Consider the following 12,467-nt stretch of genomic DNA (forward strand, 5'->3'; position numbering starts at 1 on the left):
ACACACCACATCAGGAGAGTGCTCACGGAGAAAAAATTGCAGCGCCCTGGAGGCTGCTGCCTTCTTAACACCTCGGATATTCCAATAGAAAATCTGCATGATTACATGTTTTTTCCTTCCGACCTATCAAACTTCGAGGTCTGACCACCACCTTTGTTGCTCCTTACCCTTCTCTCCCCCACTTCTTTCCCTTTCTCTACCAGGGCCGCCTATTTGTCAACAGCGTGTACCCCCATACGAGCAACCTCCATTCTGCTCAATGGAAATTGCAGAGGGCCCAAATGCACCTTATTGGAGGAGGTATGACCACCCCTTCCTGCCAGTCCTCCACGGTTACCCCCTAGGATCACCCCAGTTCTCTTAGCACGGGTGACAACCCTCAATGCACCCTGAGAAGAAGGTGCTACAACACGATTTTCCTGTTGCACTGCTAGACCAGGTGTGGGACCAACCTGGTTCAATTCCCCTTCCTTCAAATTTTTGGACTGGTCTGATTCCGAACCAGTCTTAGAGCTAGAGTCAGAGCCGGATTGGTCCACCTCAGGGCCAGAGGAAACCTCTTCATACTCAGAATTAGAGGATTCCATATTTGTTTCTTCCCTAACCTGCACCTCCTCACCAAGAGAAGCTTCCTTAATTGATTTCTCCCCCACATGATCTAATCCCAAGTTACCCAAAGTGTGCAGAATGGACTAAGGATTTGTGTAAATTAAATAAATTAAAATCTCTCCTTCCTCCACATTAGGTAATCGAGAAACGTCATTTATAGGAGTTGATACACCTGTCTCCCCTCTTTCAGTACTAGGAGAGATATGAGAGGCAATATTCAAATTCAAATTGGAATTTGAAATATTGTGATCATCTCTTTCCAAAAAACGCATGGCTCGACCAGGTGAGTTACTCGTTACCGAGTTGACTCTATCTTCCCCATACATTGCTCCTGGGATCCCAGTCTTGTCCAAAGTGTTCTGACATTCATCATAGGCCTTCTTCTCTCGGTAATCATTCAGTTGGTGCCCCCTTTTTTTTTTGCAGAAACCACATATCCGCAATGAGTCCTCATAGATCAATTGTTGCTTGAAAACAAATAAGTTCGCAGTCCCAGGTTGCTTGCGTTCCACTTGAATTTCTTCAGGCCTTGGGGCTGCCACCTCCATCTCCACCAAAACCCGAGCAAAATTTCCATATATTACATTCTTGGTGCGTTGGTCAAACCTAACTGGCCTCCCTACCGCCTTTGCCATGGTTAGTAATACCTTCTCGTGCCAATATTCCAGCTGTAGATTAGGGAAACGCACCCAAACTAGGGCCTTATTGATCATTTTTTCATGTATGTTGAAGTCTGGATGCCACTTTGAAACCTGAGAAACTGATTTCCTATCTTCATCGGACTTCGTCTCCACATCAGAGCCATTTCTTCTTCCGATTCAAACTGAAAAATTGTGAAGCCCTTGCCCATGGGCACCATCTTCACTGTACCCTTGAGTCTCCACCTCTCACGAGCTTCTTTGTGAACATCATCCAAGGAAAGCAACCGAAAATTGAGCCTGCCAATCAGGGCAAACCGATACCTATTTAAACGATCCTTGTATGCCTCTGGGGGATGATCACCTTGGTTGAGTCTTCTGCAGGAACTGGATCTGGCAGATCATCCACCACTGACGGACAATTACCCACTACATTAGCATATGATTTTGTACTAGGATTCTCAGGAGAAGCCCCTTTTTCAAATGCTTCAGTATCAGAGCCAACTATGGAGGCAAAAGATTTATTCGCTGCAAGGGGAGGATCCTTTCCCCCATCAGAAGCAGCCTGCTCCAAGGATGACGGAGGCTTCCAAAAGTCTGTTAACCGGAGTTGCCTTCCCCGATCCGGTGGGAGGCCACCTCCAGGATCGTCCCCTGTGTGCATGTTCTCAGAGCAGGTATGCTGTTAATCTCACTTGTATATGAAGTATCAATATGTCTACACACCAAGTTTTCCTCCTTTATGATGTGTTTGGTTACATAATTCGTTGGAAAGTCTTTCTAGTGAAACAAGATTCTCTTTTTTTCAAAATTTTTGGTTGTTTATCTTAAACTTCTTGAATATAATTGGTGACAAATTTTAATATGAAATAGGAAACAAGACATGAGGTAATGATATCACTCTGAGTAGCTCTACAAAGCATAAGTGTTATCTACAAATAACTAATCAGAAATTACTGGACAAAACCTATTGCTCTTAATTCCATAAAAGATATATATATATATATATATATATATCTATATAGACATCCAACAATCGAGACAAACCTTCCATTGCAATAATAAACAAGGACTCAATGGACATTCTAAATGTACTGCCCTCGTTGGCTCTGCACAACCAAAGCAACTTCCTCGCAATTGAAACTAGATAACCTACCAAGTCGCACCAATTTGGGACTAACTAAAGATTTGAAAAGACCATGCAAATAACCTATTCTACCGATCATAGGCTTTTGACATATCCAACTTAAGAGCCATCGAACCTCACTTACTCTTTTGATTTTTTCAGAAACACCTAACCCCATTCCAGCTGGTCATAGCCTATGTATAGGACAAAGAACAAGTAAAGGGGGGGGGGTTGACTAGAAAACAGAGAATCAAAGCGATCCCATGCATGGTCTAACATATGCAGCAAGGTCTAAAATTCCAGGCACCCGAAAAAGGTTCTAAAAACTCTAAAATCGAAAGATTCTATTTATGTGAACTTTTAGAATGGTAACCCTTATGGAGTTAGGAAATTGCATCCCATTAGTTGGCATAAGGTTTTTACCCCTAAATCCATGGGGGATTGGGGTTAAGATTCTCTGAAATTTAGAATAAGGCTCTTCTCCTTAAACTGGGGTAGCGACTTGTTTGTGAAAGGGGTTATTTGTGGCTTAAGTTTGTCATCCAATTACTTTCCTAATAGACTTCCTTTTCACCCCCATTACATTGAGGCTCCGTTTGGTTGCAATAGGAATTTAAAAGGAAGGGAAGTGAAATTTTCATACTTTAAAAAGTAACGTTTATAATCATTATCCCATGTGATTATATAAATTACTTGGATTTTTTAGCCATATTTAGCAATGATATATTTTACATGTAATTTTTATTTTACATATCATAGCAAAGGGTTTTGAATGCAAAGTAAAGTGAAATTTTAAAACCAAATATGGAATGATTTGAAGTTAATGTTAAAATCACATGGAGTAATGATTACATATATTTCTCTTTTAAGTATGAAAATTTCACTTCCTTTCCCTTTAATTCCCCCTCCAACCAAACATAGCCTGAAGAAAAGAGGTTCTGTCACATGGAATAGTATTGTAAACATATTAGCCACCCTTTCAAAAATGATTCGATGTAACACCGGTGATGGGTGCAACACTGATTTGTGGAATGAATCTTGGATTACTATCCTCCTTGCTTCTTTCCCACACTTGTCAAATGTTTCTGACATTTTAAAACTCCTTGACCTGATGCATGGTGGTGTCACCTCTCCAAAAAATGGAGTTTTGCCACTAAAAATGGCTGTAAATTTTTTAAATGCATCTTTGAGTACTATTCCCATTGGATGCTCCAATATGTGTATTTGCTCCTTACCTTGCTCACACTGGTGGCGATTTTGATGGAAACTCCCTGTACATCCGAAATTTAAGATATTCTTCTAGAGACACTGCAATGGAGGGATCCTCAAGAAGGATATTTTTGGGAAAATAGAAGCAAATTGATCAGTTGTGTGCCTTCTACCAAGATCACCCGAGTCCTTATGGCACATTTTTCTCTCTTGCGAGTTTACTAAATGGATTTGGGCTACTTGCCCTCAGGGTTAATTACTGAACGTTTTTCTGCTTCGTCCTTTTGATTTTTTTTTTAATGCTATGTTTCAATTCTAATCTTGTTCCTAATGACAATCAAATAAGTTTCTTTTCCATGCCGATCATTCTTTGTTATTTTATTTGGAATCATCGAAACAAAATTATCTTTAACCATGAAAAACTAAATCCCCACAAAATTCTCTCTCCAGCTCTATGGTGGTATAATGGTATAATAACTTACCCCTTCTTCCCCTCAGTGTCAATTGTTCCCAAACTTGATTTTATTTTAATGATTTCTGTCTTAAGAGTTTGAATCTCAAAATGAGTGGATGGACAACCTACTTCTTATAAAAGGGGGAACGTCTCTTGTTCAGAACCAATTACTTGATGATAAGGAATTCAATTGAAACACCAGCCATGGAGTTCTCATCGAAGTTCAACAAGCACACCTCAAAGGATGGAAGATAAAAGAGGAGTGGACAAATTCTGAAGAACTTAATGGCCTTTTTTTAACCTTACAACCACTTCATGGCCTTGGAGAACAATTTCTCGATTTTTGGATGTATATTATACCATTTCTAACATCACTCTTCTGCTCAGGCCTAAGAATGAACTGGTTGTTGATTTGACCAACTTACTGTTGGTGTATGATGTCTTGTATTCCGTCGCAGTTTAATCCAGGGAGTACTGGTGCAGCACCTAGACAGCCAGGACGGCGGTCCGGATTAGGTTGGAAATTGTAATTTGATCCGGATTAGGGTTTTTTCCGCTATATATTTGTAACGAGGGTTTCTTTCTCTGTAATGCAAGCAATACGGAGAAGTGTGAGGAAGAGCGTTGTAACCCTATTCTCCATTGATAGTGAAGCAGGATCTCATCTCACCGGGGACGTAGGCAACCTTGCCGAACCTCGTAAAATCTGTGTGCATTGTTTGTTTTGTTTTTCCATTATCTTCTGCATCGTTTTAGGGTTGCGTTTCTACACTTCCACCTCTCAATGTGTTGACTAGGAGATATAATATATCTATTTGTACCCCGAACAATGAAACTTTGATGCAGCTTTTCTAATTTAATTTTTCTTTCCCATTAAAAAAAAAAAAAAAAAAAAAAAAAACCTACTTGTCAATTGCCGAATCAATCTGGCCTCTAGTGGCCAAAATAGTCTAATTTGTACCAACTAAATGTATAAAATCTAAAGAAAAAACCAAGTTGATGCTATTTCAGTGTTTGAATCTAATCCAATTGTCACAAGAAAAGATGATAGCATCCTCTTCTATTTGATCAAACCACGTCAAATCTAGAATTTTAAAGCTAACGACCGAGTATGAAGTCTAAGGAAATCTTAGATCTTCAAATTCTCACAAAACATGAGACCACGATCCATCACGTGGAAATCAACAAAGGAGGCCAAGAAGAAATGACCCACATCCTTCATTCTGGATCAGGAGAACCACCAGGAACAAGCTGCATAGAAACAAGTAGTCAGTATCCTTTTAAAGACGTAGTTTTTTAATGCATCGAACTCAAATAAATCGCATCAAACTGAGTCAAGAAATCTAAAATAACAACAGAGAAAGAGAGAGAGAGAGAGAGAGAGAGAGAGATGTGTGGTAAATTGGAATTATCCCATGCAAATTACATTTGAAACTCGAAGTCTCAAAACATGCCACTAGTGTATAATCCAAAGAAAGTAAATGTTATGTACAATCAAAGCATCGAGGACATCATTTTTAACTTACAATAGCAATGTTGTTTCCATTGAGCAAAATCTGATCAAGCTTTGTTATCCTTCGACCTTCAGCTGTGATCTCACTGTAACAATGTTAAATATATAAAATTACGGATAGTTGTGAAAACGAAGATCAATCTTCCAACATCTGCAGATTTGAAGAAGCAACGATGAACAAAACAGGGGTAGAAAATGGCAAAATTTTTGATAAAGCAACAACAAACATTCTTAGAAGGGTGGATTCCAACCAAATTATGTGATTGCAACACTCGAGGGGCAAATGATAATAATTTAGTGAGAACTGAGGACAACCAAAATAAGTGGTAAGTAAAATCGCCACCAAATGAGGGTAAGCCAAAAAATAAAAAACCAAAGCTACCACATGCATATCATATCCTCTTGTACTTAAATAACTAATATTTCTTCCAGAAGAAAACTGAGAAAAACAGTATACATATCGTCATTTCAAATGGGTGATATAACTGAAAGAAATACACCAATCTTATAGATTTTCATATAAAAGATGCCAAGGCAACAGTTTCATCTCATTAGGAGCCGTAAGATCTGCATCATAGCCTACGCAAGCACTAGCCACTAGCTAATTCTCTCCATGTTTGTCCTTCTGGAATGGGAATATCCCAGTTGAGTAAGCTTCCAGCTTCCAGCTTCCAGAGCTGTCAGGATTTCCTCCTGAAATTTATCCGGATCCAGAGAAAGATGAGAAATAATCTGATGAACTCCTGGCAATATTCTTCAAGGGTCCTTCCTAAAGTTCCGGGCCTCCGGCCCCCGAAGACTCCAGCTGAAGAAATGAGAGCACCCTCGAATAAAGGGAGAGCAAGAACTGTCTTAAATTCATTTCCTCCCCTCACCCCACCCCAATGAAATTAACTCAAAAAACTGCATATTAGTAGCAGACAAAAGTCACAAAATATGCAGATCCTAATCAGAAGCAGGCTCCATGACTAATTTGCTTACTTCTTCTGCTACCAATATAATCCATACTACAAAGTGGTGGTAAGATGATAAAGATGCATTTCAAATTAGCAGATTGAGTTCTACTACCCGCTTCTGATTCACTTCATTATGAAAATTGGGTATATAACTCATCTGCTGACTTCAGGATTCAATAAAATATATGCAAGTAGCGGCTCCAAGAATTGCCAAAGCTTGCTTAAGAAAGAGCATAATATCATTAAGGGAAAAGTCTGGGCATGCCACACACTAGTGGGCGTTGTGTCTATCTCTCTCTTTCCCCCCTTTGAAATGACCCCTTGCCCCTCCTGTATGATGCCCAGTCCCGTGCCCCAATTGGTGCCGCCTGCTAGCCTGCGGCCCCGCATGCCTATCCCGCTCACTATCATTAATATGTGATGCAGATTTCCAACAAGAGAAAATGGGCTTGAAGATCCTACCGTACAGGCCTACATTGAAGAGGTTGACGTAGTGTCGGAAGACGAGGCCAAGCGCAAGGACGGAGTCAAGGACACTCTAGAATAAACCGTCAACAATCATGATGTTGTTCGTGTTAATACCTCAATTATTTGATGAGAGAAACCCCAAGGTTGGGACTTTATTCCTACTATCTGTACACAATCAGAATTTTGTATGGGGATGGTCAAAGATGCTACTCACATATGGTTTCCCCCTCATCACTGCAAAAAACTTGAGGTTGAGTTTTTTTTAATTCAGGGAGTGTTGATGCAGAATTCCATAATGAAGATGTTATGTGCTAATTAATTTAAATTAGTTGTAATATTTAATTGTAGTATGTTATACGTGGTAAGTTGGGGTTAGTTATAGGAAGTAATTATTATTGTGGTAATTAGTTTGGAAGAGTTACACGGTATTGGGAGAGGTATGTGTTCGGTTATTAAGAGGCGGGAGCTGTTACAACTCTTTATTGTAATCCTTAAATAGCTATGAAGCAATAATGGAGATAGACTTTTGAATCTAATTAAACTCTTTGAGTTAAAGGTAGGAGCTTGGTCCGTATAGTTAAATCTTTCCCCTATCTTTTCTCTTATATTTTCTATCTTTATTTTTATTTTATTTTCTTTCCTTATTTTTTCTTATCTCCCTCTTTTGTGCACATATCAGAACTTCAGAAGAGAAGATGGGCTTGTTGTTTTGGATTGGTTTAATTTATAGCCCCGAACTGAACCTATAGTTCAAGTTTGGCTTAAGTTAGGCTTAAAATGAGTGCCAATAGGCTATATGGGCCATGAGCTTAGTATTTTTGAAATCTATTGTAATGGGCTCATTCTATAAGCTCAAACATCAGGGATTTAGGTCCTATAAGGGATTAAGTAGTTAATTTTTATTTTTGTAATAAATTTAGTTGCAAATTCATTAGAAACTATTAAGATTCAATTTTGGTTTTGTCTCATCTCCTATTTGTGTTATGGCAACTAGATCTTCCAAGGAGTTGCTATCTTATTAAGTTGTACGCTACTTGGTTAAGACTTACTATTCTTCCAAGGAGTTGTTCTCTATGGAGATGCATGCTACTGCGGTGAATCAACAGCAACCCCAGGTGGTGAAAAGCCTAGATTGGGTGGTGGTGAAGCCAGGTATAGTCACACACACACACACACACACACACACACACACACACACACACACACACACACTAATTCCTGGCCAATTCCAAGAATTTGAATCGGAATCGAATTGGAAACAATGGTAAAATGTTGACTTATTAATCCCCTGGCCTAGGAAAGTGTGAGACACGAGAAATTGTTAAAACTCGAAATCATGAAAATGATGGTAAAAACATAAATTTTAATTGGAACTCCTTAAAAAATGATAGGATAGGATCCAAAACAGAACTAAGAACCATTACATAGGTAAAAGAACCATTAATAATAGTTTAAAGAGATTAATGCCTATTGGTAGAGTGGTAGACAATTAAATGCATTTATAGCATAGTTCTCAAGGTGTAGCCTAGGCGGTTGCCTTGGCGTCCAAGGTCACCTTGCGTCCAAGCCCCTCTCCAACGCCTTGGTCACCTAGATGCCGTGACAACTATGATTTATAGAACATTAAGGTTCAGTCTACGTGTCTACCCTACACATAGATGATCCAAAAATAGACACTATTGAGATTCTAGTCATGGTGCTGTTTAATAAGTATGGTGACTTGACGATACATGGTGCTGTTTAATAAGTATGGTGACTTGACGATACATGGTGCTGTTCATTATTTATGGTGATGTTTAAGCCATGTGAGCAAGTAGTACAGTGGGGGGTCTTTTATTACTTTTGCATCGTATTCAATCATGACCCCGAGTCATTCACAATATATGATATACTGCCTTGCTCATGGGATACTACATACACAGACCCTCATCTGGGTTTTCTCCTAGTTCTATCTCCTCCTTTCTTCTCTCTCTTTTCTTCTTCTCTTCGCTCCTCTATACTCAGATACTGATCTAACCAGTTTTGGTATTGTCACAACAATTCATCAATACATCCCTTTGAAGCAAAGGCACTAAACAAAAATGCAACGCATCAGGTCCAGATTTTATAGGTTCGTAATTTTGATAAAATTCTAAAGTAAAACCAGGATATGATGAGAAAACACTGAGGCGGTTATATGAAATAGACTAATAGCCCATTGTTGTACTAGTCCTAGAATGTGCATGTATGTATGCCTAAGGAGAGATCACTAAAGGAGATAATGCACAAAGCTTGCCTATACTATCCAAGGCACCCAACCAAGGAGAGAAACCACTTCGTAAGATTATTAAATGCTTTCATATAGATATGCCACCTCCCACCACCACCTCCACCTCCACCCCTACCCAAAGAAACAAAAGCTCAACTCCCTGGTGTGTGTGCAACCTGATATGCTGGATGGATGAAGCTATCAAACTCTCTACCATTTGGAGCAGGCCATAAGCTCCATAATGCTGCCACCAGAATAAGAGCCAATGTGTTCTCCTTTTACCACAAACCCTGCAATGACCATCCTCTTTAAAGCTCTTTGGGCTCATTTGGCATAAACAAAAAGAACCAAAAATATTCAACCACACAATCCAAAACTTAAAATCACAAGGGCAGTTAAAGAGAATGTGAAGACAAACTCTGCACCTTCCAAACACATGTAGCAGTCATTCTGGAACGTAAAATCCTTTGGTATCAAATGACTGATGCCAAAATACCATCCTAGAAGACGCCTACCCAGTTGCTTTCCAAGAAGTAGAAAAGTTGAGCACTCAAGAAAGCTTAAAATTGAGATTTAATAGAAAATCCAGATATTATAGTCTGCTCTTCCATTAGAAGTTCTTACTACAGTGAACATATTCGGCAGTTGCAAGGTTTATGATGTCTGAATAAGCAAATGCTATGAGTTATGACGGCTTAATAAGCCTGCAGATGGAGGAGGACAAACCCCACATATTGAAGCTAGACTGAAGACAATGGAGCTGCAAAAAACAGATTGCATTGCCTGGCAAGAAGTATAAACATATTTACACTTAACAAAAAATTGCAAATATGCAAGACTTGGACTATAAGTACTACAGAAAGGTAACAGACCCACCCAAAAAGGAAAAAAGGGTCCATCGTGGCAATTTCACTGGGATAGTTTGAAATGTCCAGTCAATCCAAGGTGAAACACAGTGGAAATGTTAAAATATGGGGAATGCCTATGGGCTTGTCTATGACCCTAACAGATTTCGATGTAATTTGTGTTTTCCTGCCTTAAAATATGAATCACACAACAATGCTACTGTCTCTTCGCAGATTCTAAAACACAATCTCCAATGAAAAAAGGGTAAATAAACTAAGAATATAAATATAAAAAATATTCGTGAAACCATGGAAAAAGCTCAAGCAGACAAACAAAATCCAAACACAGTCCCATACATGCTTTAACACAACACTGAATCGTCAAACAGGTTGTCTAACTTATAGACATTAAGTGGAACTTCATCATACGGAACCTTCAGCAAAGGAAACATAAAACACAATCCAAAATAGAAAAAAAAAAAATCCTATTTTCCATTATAGAACGAAAGAAAAGAAAGGAGAAGAATAGGTACTTACTATTCAGTAACGTCTTCAAGGACCATATTAACATAAACATCAAAACCCCTTAAGGTTCCAACCAGCTCCTTATCACCCTTCATAATCACCCATATTTTGGACCCTATGCATCGATCTATCAACTCTGAAACCCCAATCCATATATCAAATTCTTGCAAGCAAAACAACATTCAGATGTAAAGGTTCATCAATTCAGTAAGCAGTCGTGGAAGAAGCGTGCAAAGAAGTCGATGAGATTAACAGAGACGTACCTGATGGGAGGAGTTGGGAAGGGTTGTTCGACATTGCTCCGTAGTCCTTTTTCCCTCCAAATTCCAAAGCTGTTTATGCACGGGAGCCTGATGGGTTCTCTTCCCGAACTGTTCAATAATAAAGGGGAAGTGGTTTTCTGACGTTTGTACCCAAAAAAAAAATATATATATATATTTATATCCACCAACCCTCGCCTTTGCCCCAATTACATAACCCCTCTGTCGTTTCGTTTTTTATATTTAAACCCAAAAAGCGAACACCATTTTCATTAGTGTGAATTTTGAAATTAAAAAGACCTAACTACCCTTCCTACTCAGCACATCCAAATCACAGATATCCTTGTCGTCAAGAAACACAGTTTTAGTCGACGATTCCCAAAGCCGATTCAAAGCCCTTAGCATCGTCAATTTGTCACTACCGTTGGGTCCAATCACACATTTTGGTATATCTACACGCACTCTGTTCAATATCGTCTCCCCTGTATTGGATACTCAGTTTAGTTCATGGTTCTGGAGTTTCAGTTTCGTTTCGATTTGAGCTTCTTTGTCGATGTCTACCACCATAAGATGCTCTCAGCCATCATCTGCGAACCAGAAATTTAAGAGAGAGAGAGAGAGAGGGTTTTATTGGTTTTAAAGATTACCGGCAAATCCCATTCGTTGTGAATGGAGAAGAAGAGGATGAGAGTTTTAGAGATTCTTATGAATGAGAGAAATCGCAAACCAAGTTTAAACCCTAAGCCCCAAAGTGTTTCTCTTTCTTCGGAACTACCTATAGTGAGCAACGTCCCATTGCCGAAACAACTTCATGTTCGCCAGAATGTATTCGGTGAGGTATTGCAGAGAGGAATCACAGACCAAAGTTTAAACCCTAAGCGCCAAAATGTTTCTTTTTCGTAAGTTGAAGAGTATAAAGAAGGGTATTTTGGGAATTTTAAAATATGGGGTTCAAATTAACAGGAAAAACCTCAAATCATTGAAACAGTGTTAGTTTTTTTGGGTTTAAATGTAAAAAAACGAAACAAGGGGGGATGTAATTAAGGCAAAGGCAAGGGGTGGTGAATGTAAATTTCTCAAAAAAAAAATTCTCTCATCCCTCTCCTCCCTTTTGTCTTTTCACGTAAGAAAGAGGTCATTCTCTAGAGTTCTTTTTCTATGGTAATTAAATAAGGGCAAGGGAACTCTACCCATCCATGTGACTAACATGCCAGCATGCAAATCAACAATGGCCCAAGCGAGTCTTCAATGGGTACGTGTAGGGCAGTGGTTTTTTTTTTTTTACTCAACTATGTCTTGGTGTAGAGGATGCAAATGGAGCTTGAAAGATGATGCAGCCCTTATGCTTAGACATAGAGGAGCAAAATGATTGTCCCACCTCTCATAAAAGATAAGGGTGGAAATCCATCCTTGTTAATGCTTCCGAAGACACTCTCATTAGTTTTGTGTTGACATAGGGCCATTATGCCTTTTGAGAAACCCTTCCATAAATTAATGGGATTGAGTTCCTTGTCCATAGTGTACGCTAGCTTCTCCCTCCTCTTGTTCTCTTATTTCTATGAAATGACATATAATGTGGAGGAGAGATGGACACATGGAGATGCCAACGGACACTA

The 12,467-nt window shown here is 39.1% G+C and overlaps 2 protein-coding genes across 3 annotated transcripts; both read right to left on the minus strand.

The window, feature by feature from the left end:
• Positions 1-209: 209 nt before the first annotated feature.
• LOC122091562 lies at positions 210-1,244 on the minus strand. The gene is made up of 2 exons (XM_042661572.1): positions 782-1,244; positions 210-658 (listed from the first exon to the last, which is right to left on the minus strand). Exons 1-2 carry the CDS (start codon positions 1,242-1,244, stop codon positions 210-212), a joined length of 912 nt encoding a protein of 303 aa, XP_042517506.1.
• A 3,772-nt stretch (positions 1,245-5,016) lies between these two features.
• Positions 5,017-11,013, minus strand: LOC122091152 (sm-like protein LSM5). Of its 2 annotated transcripts, none has more exons than XM_042660993.1 (4): positions 10,855-11,013; positions 10,604-10,727; positions 5,563-5,635; positions 5,017-5,287 (listed from the first exon to the last, which is right to left on the minus strand). In XM_042660993.1, the coding sequence occupies exons 1-4, from the start codon at positions 10,886-10,888 to the stop codon at positions 5,255-5,257; spliced, it is 264 nt and encodes an 87-aa protein (XP_042516927.1). In that variant the 5' UTR covers positions 10,889-11,013; the 3' UTR covers positions 5,017-5,254. The 2 variants fall into 2 exon arrangements, with proteins under 2 accessions (XP_042516927.1, XP_042516926.1); XM_042660992.1 differs by having other exon boundaries at positions 10,604-10,754; positions 10,855-11,008.
• Positions 11,014-12,467: the final 1,454 nt, after the last annotated feature.

This window comes from Macadamia integrifolia, chromosome 10, assembly GCF_013358625.1.
Source record: "Macadamia integrifolia cultivar HAES 741 chromosome 10, SCU_Mint_v3, whole genome shotgun sequence".
Lineage (NCBI taxonomy): Eukaryota > Viridiplantae > Streptophyta > Magnoliopsida > Proteales > Proteaceae > Macadamia > Macadamia integrifolia.

What these genes read in the sequence shown, in the direction of transcription:
- LOC122091152 (XM_042660992.1), bottom strand. Translation starts at nt 10,888, where the DNA reads ATGTCGAACAACCCTTCCCAACTCCTCCCATCAG. An exon ending in TTCCCAACTCCTCCCATCAG is followed by an intron (nt 10,755 to 10,854) that starts GTACGTCTCTGT and finishes TTTGCTTGCAAG; the next exon opens with AATTTGATATATGGATTGGG. An exon ending in ATGGAAACAACATTGCTATT is followed by an intron (nt 5,288 to 5,562) that starts GTAAGTTAAAAA and finishes GTTTCTATGCAG; the next exon opens with CTTGTTCCTGGTGGTTCTCC.
- LOC122091562 (XM_042661572.1), bottom strand. Translation starts at nt 1,244, where the DNA reads ATGGCAAAGGCGGTAGGGAGGCCAGTTAGGTTTGACCAACGCACCAAG. An exon ending in TACTGAAAGAGGGGAGACAG is followed by an intron (nt 659 to 781) that starts GTGTATCAACTC and finishes ACTTGGGATTAG; the next exon opens with ATCATGTGGGGGAGAAATCA.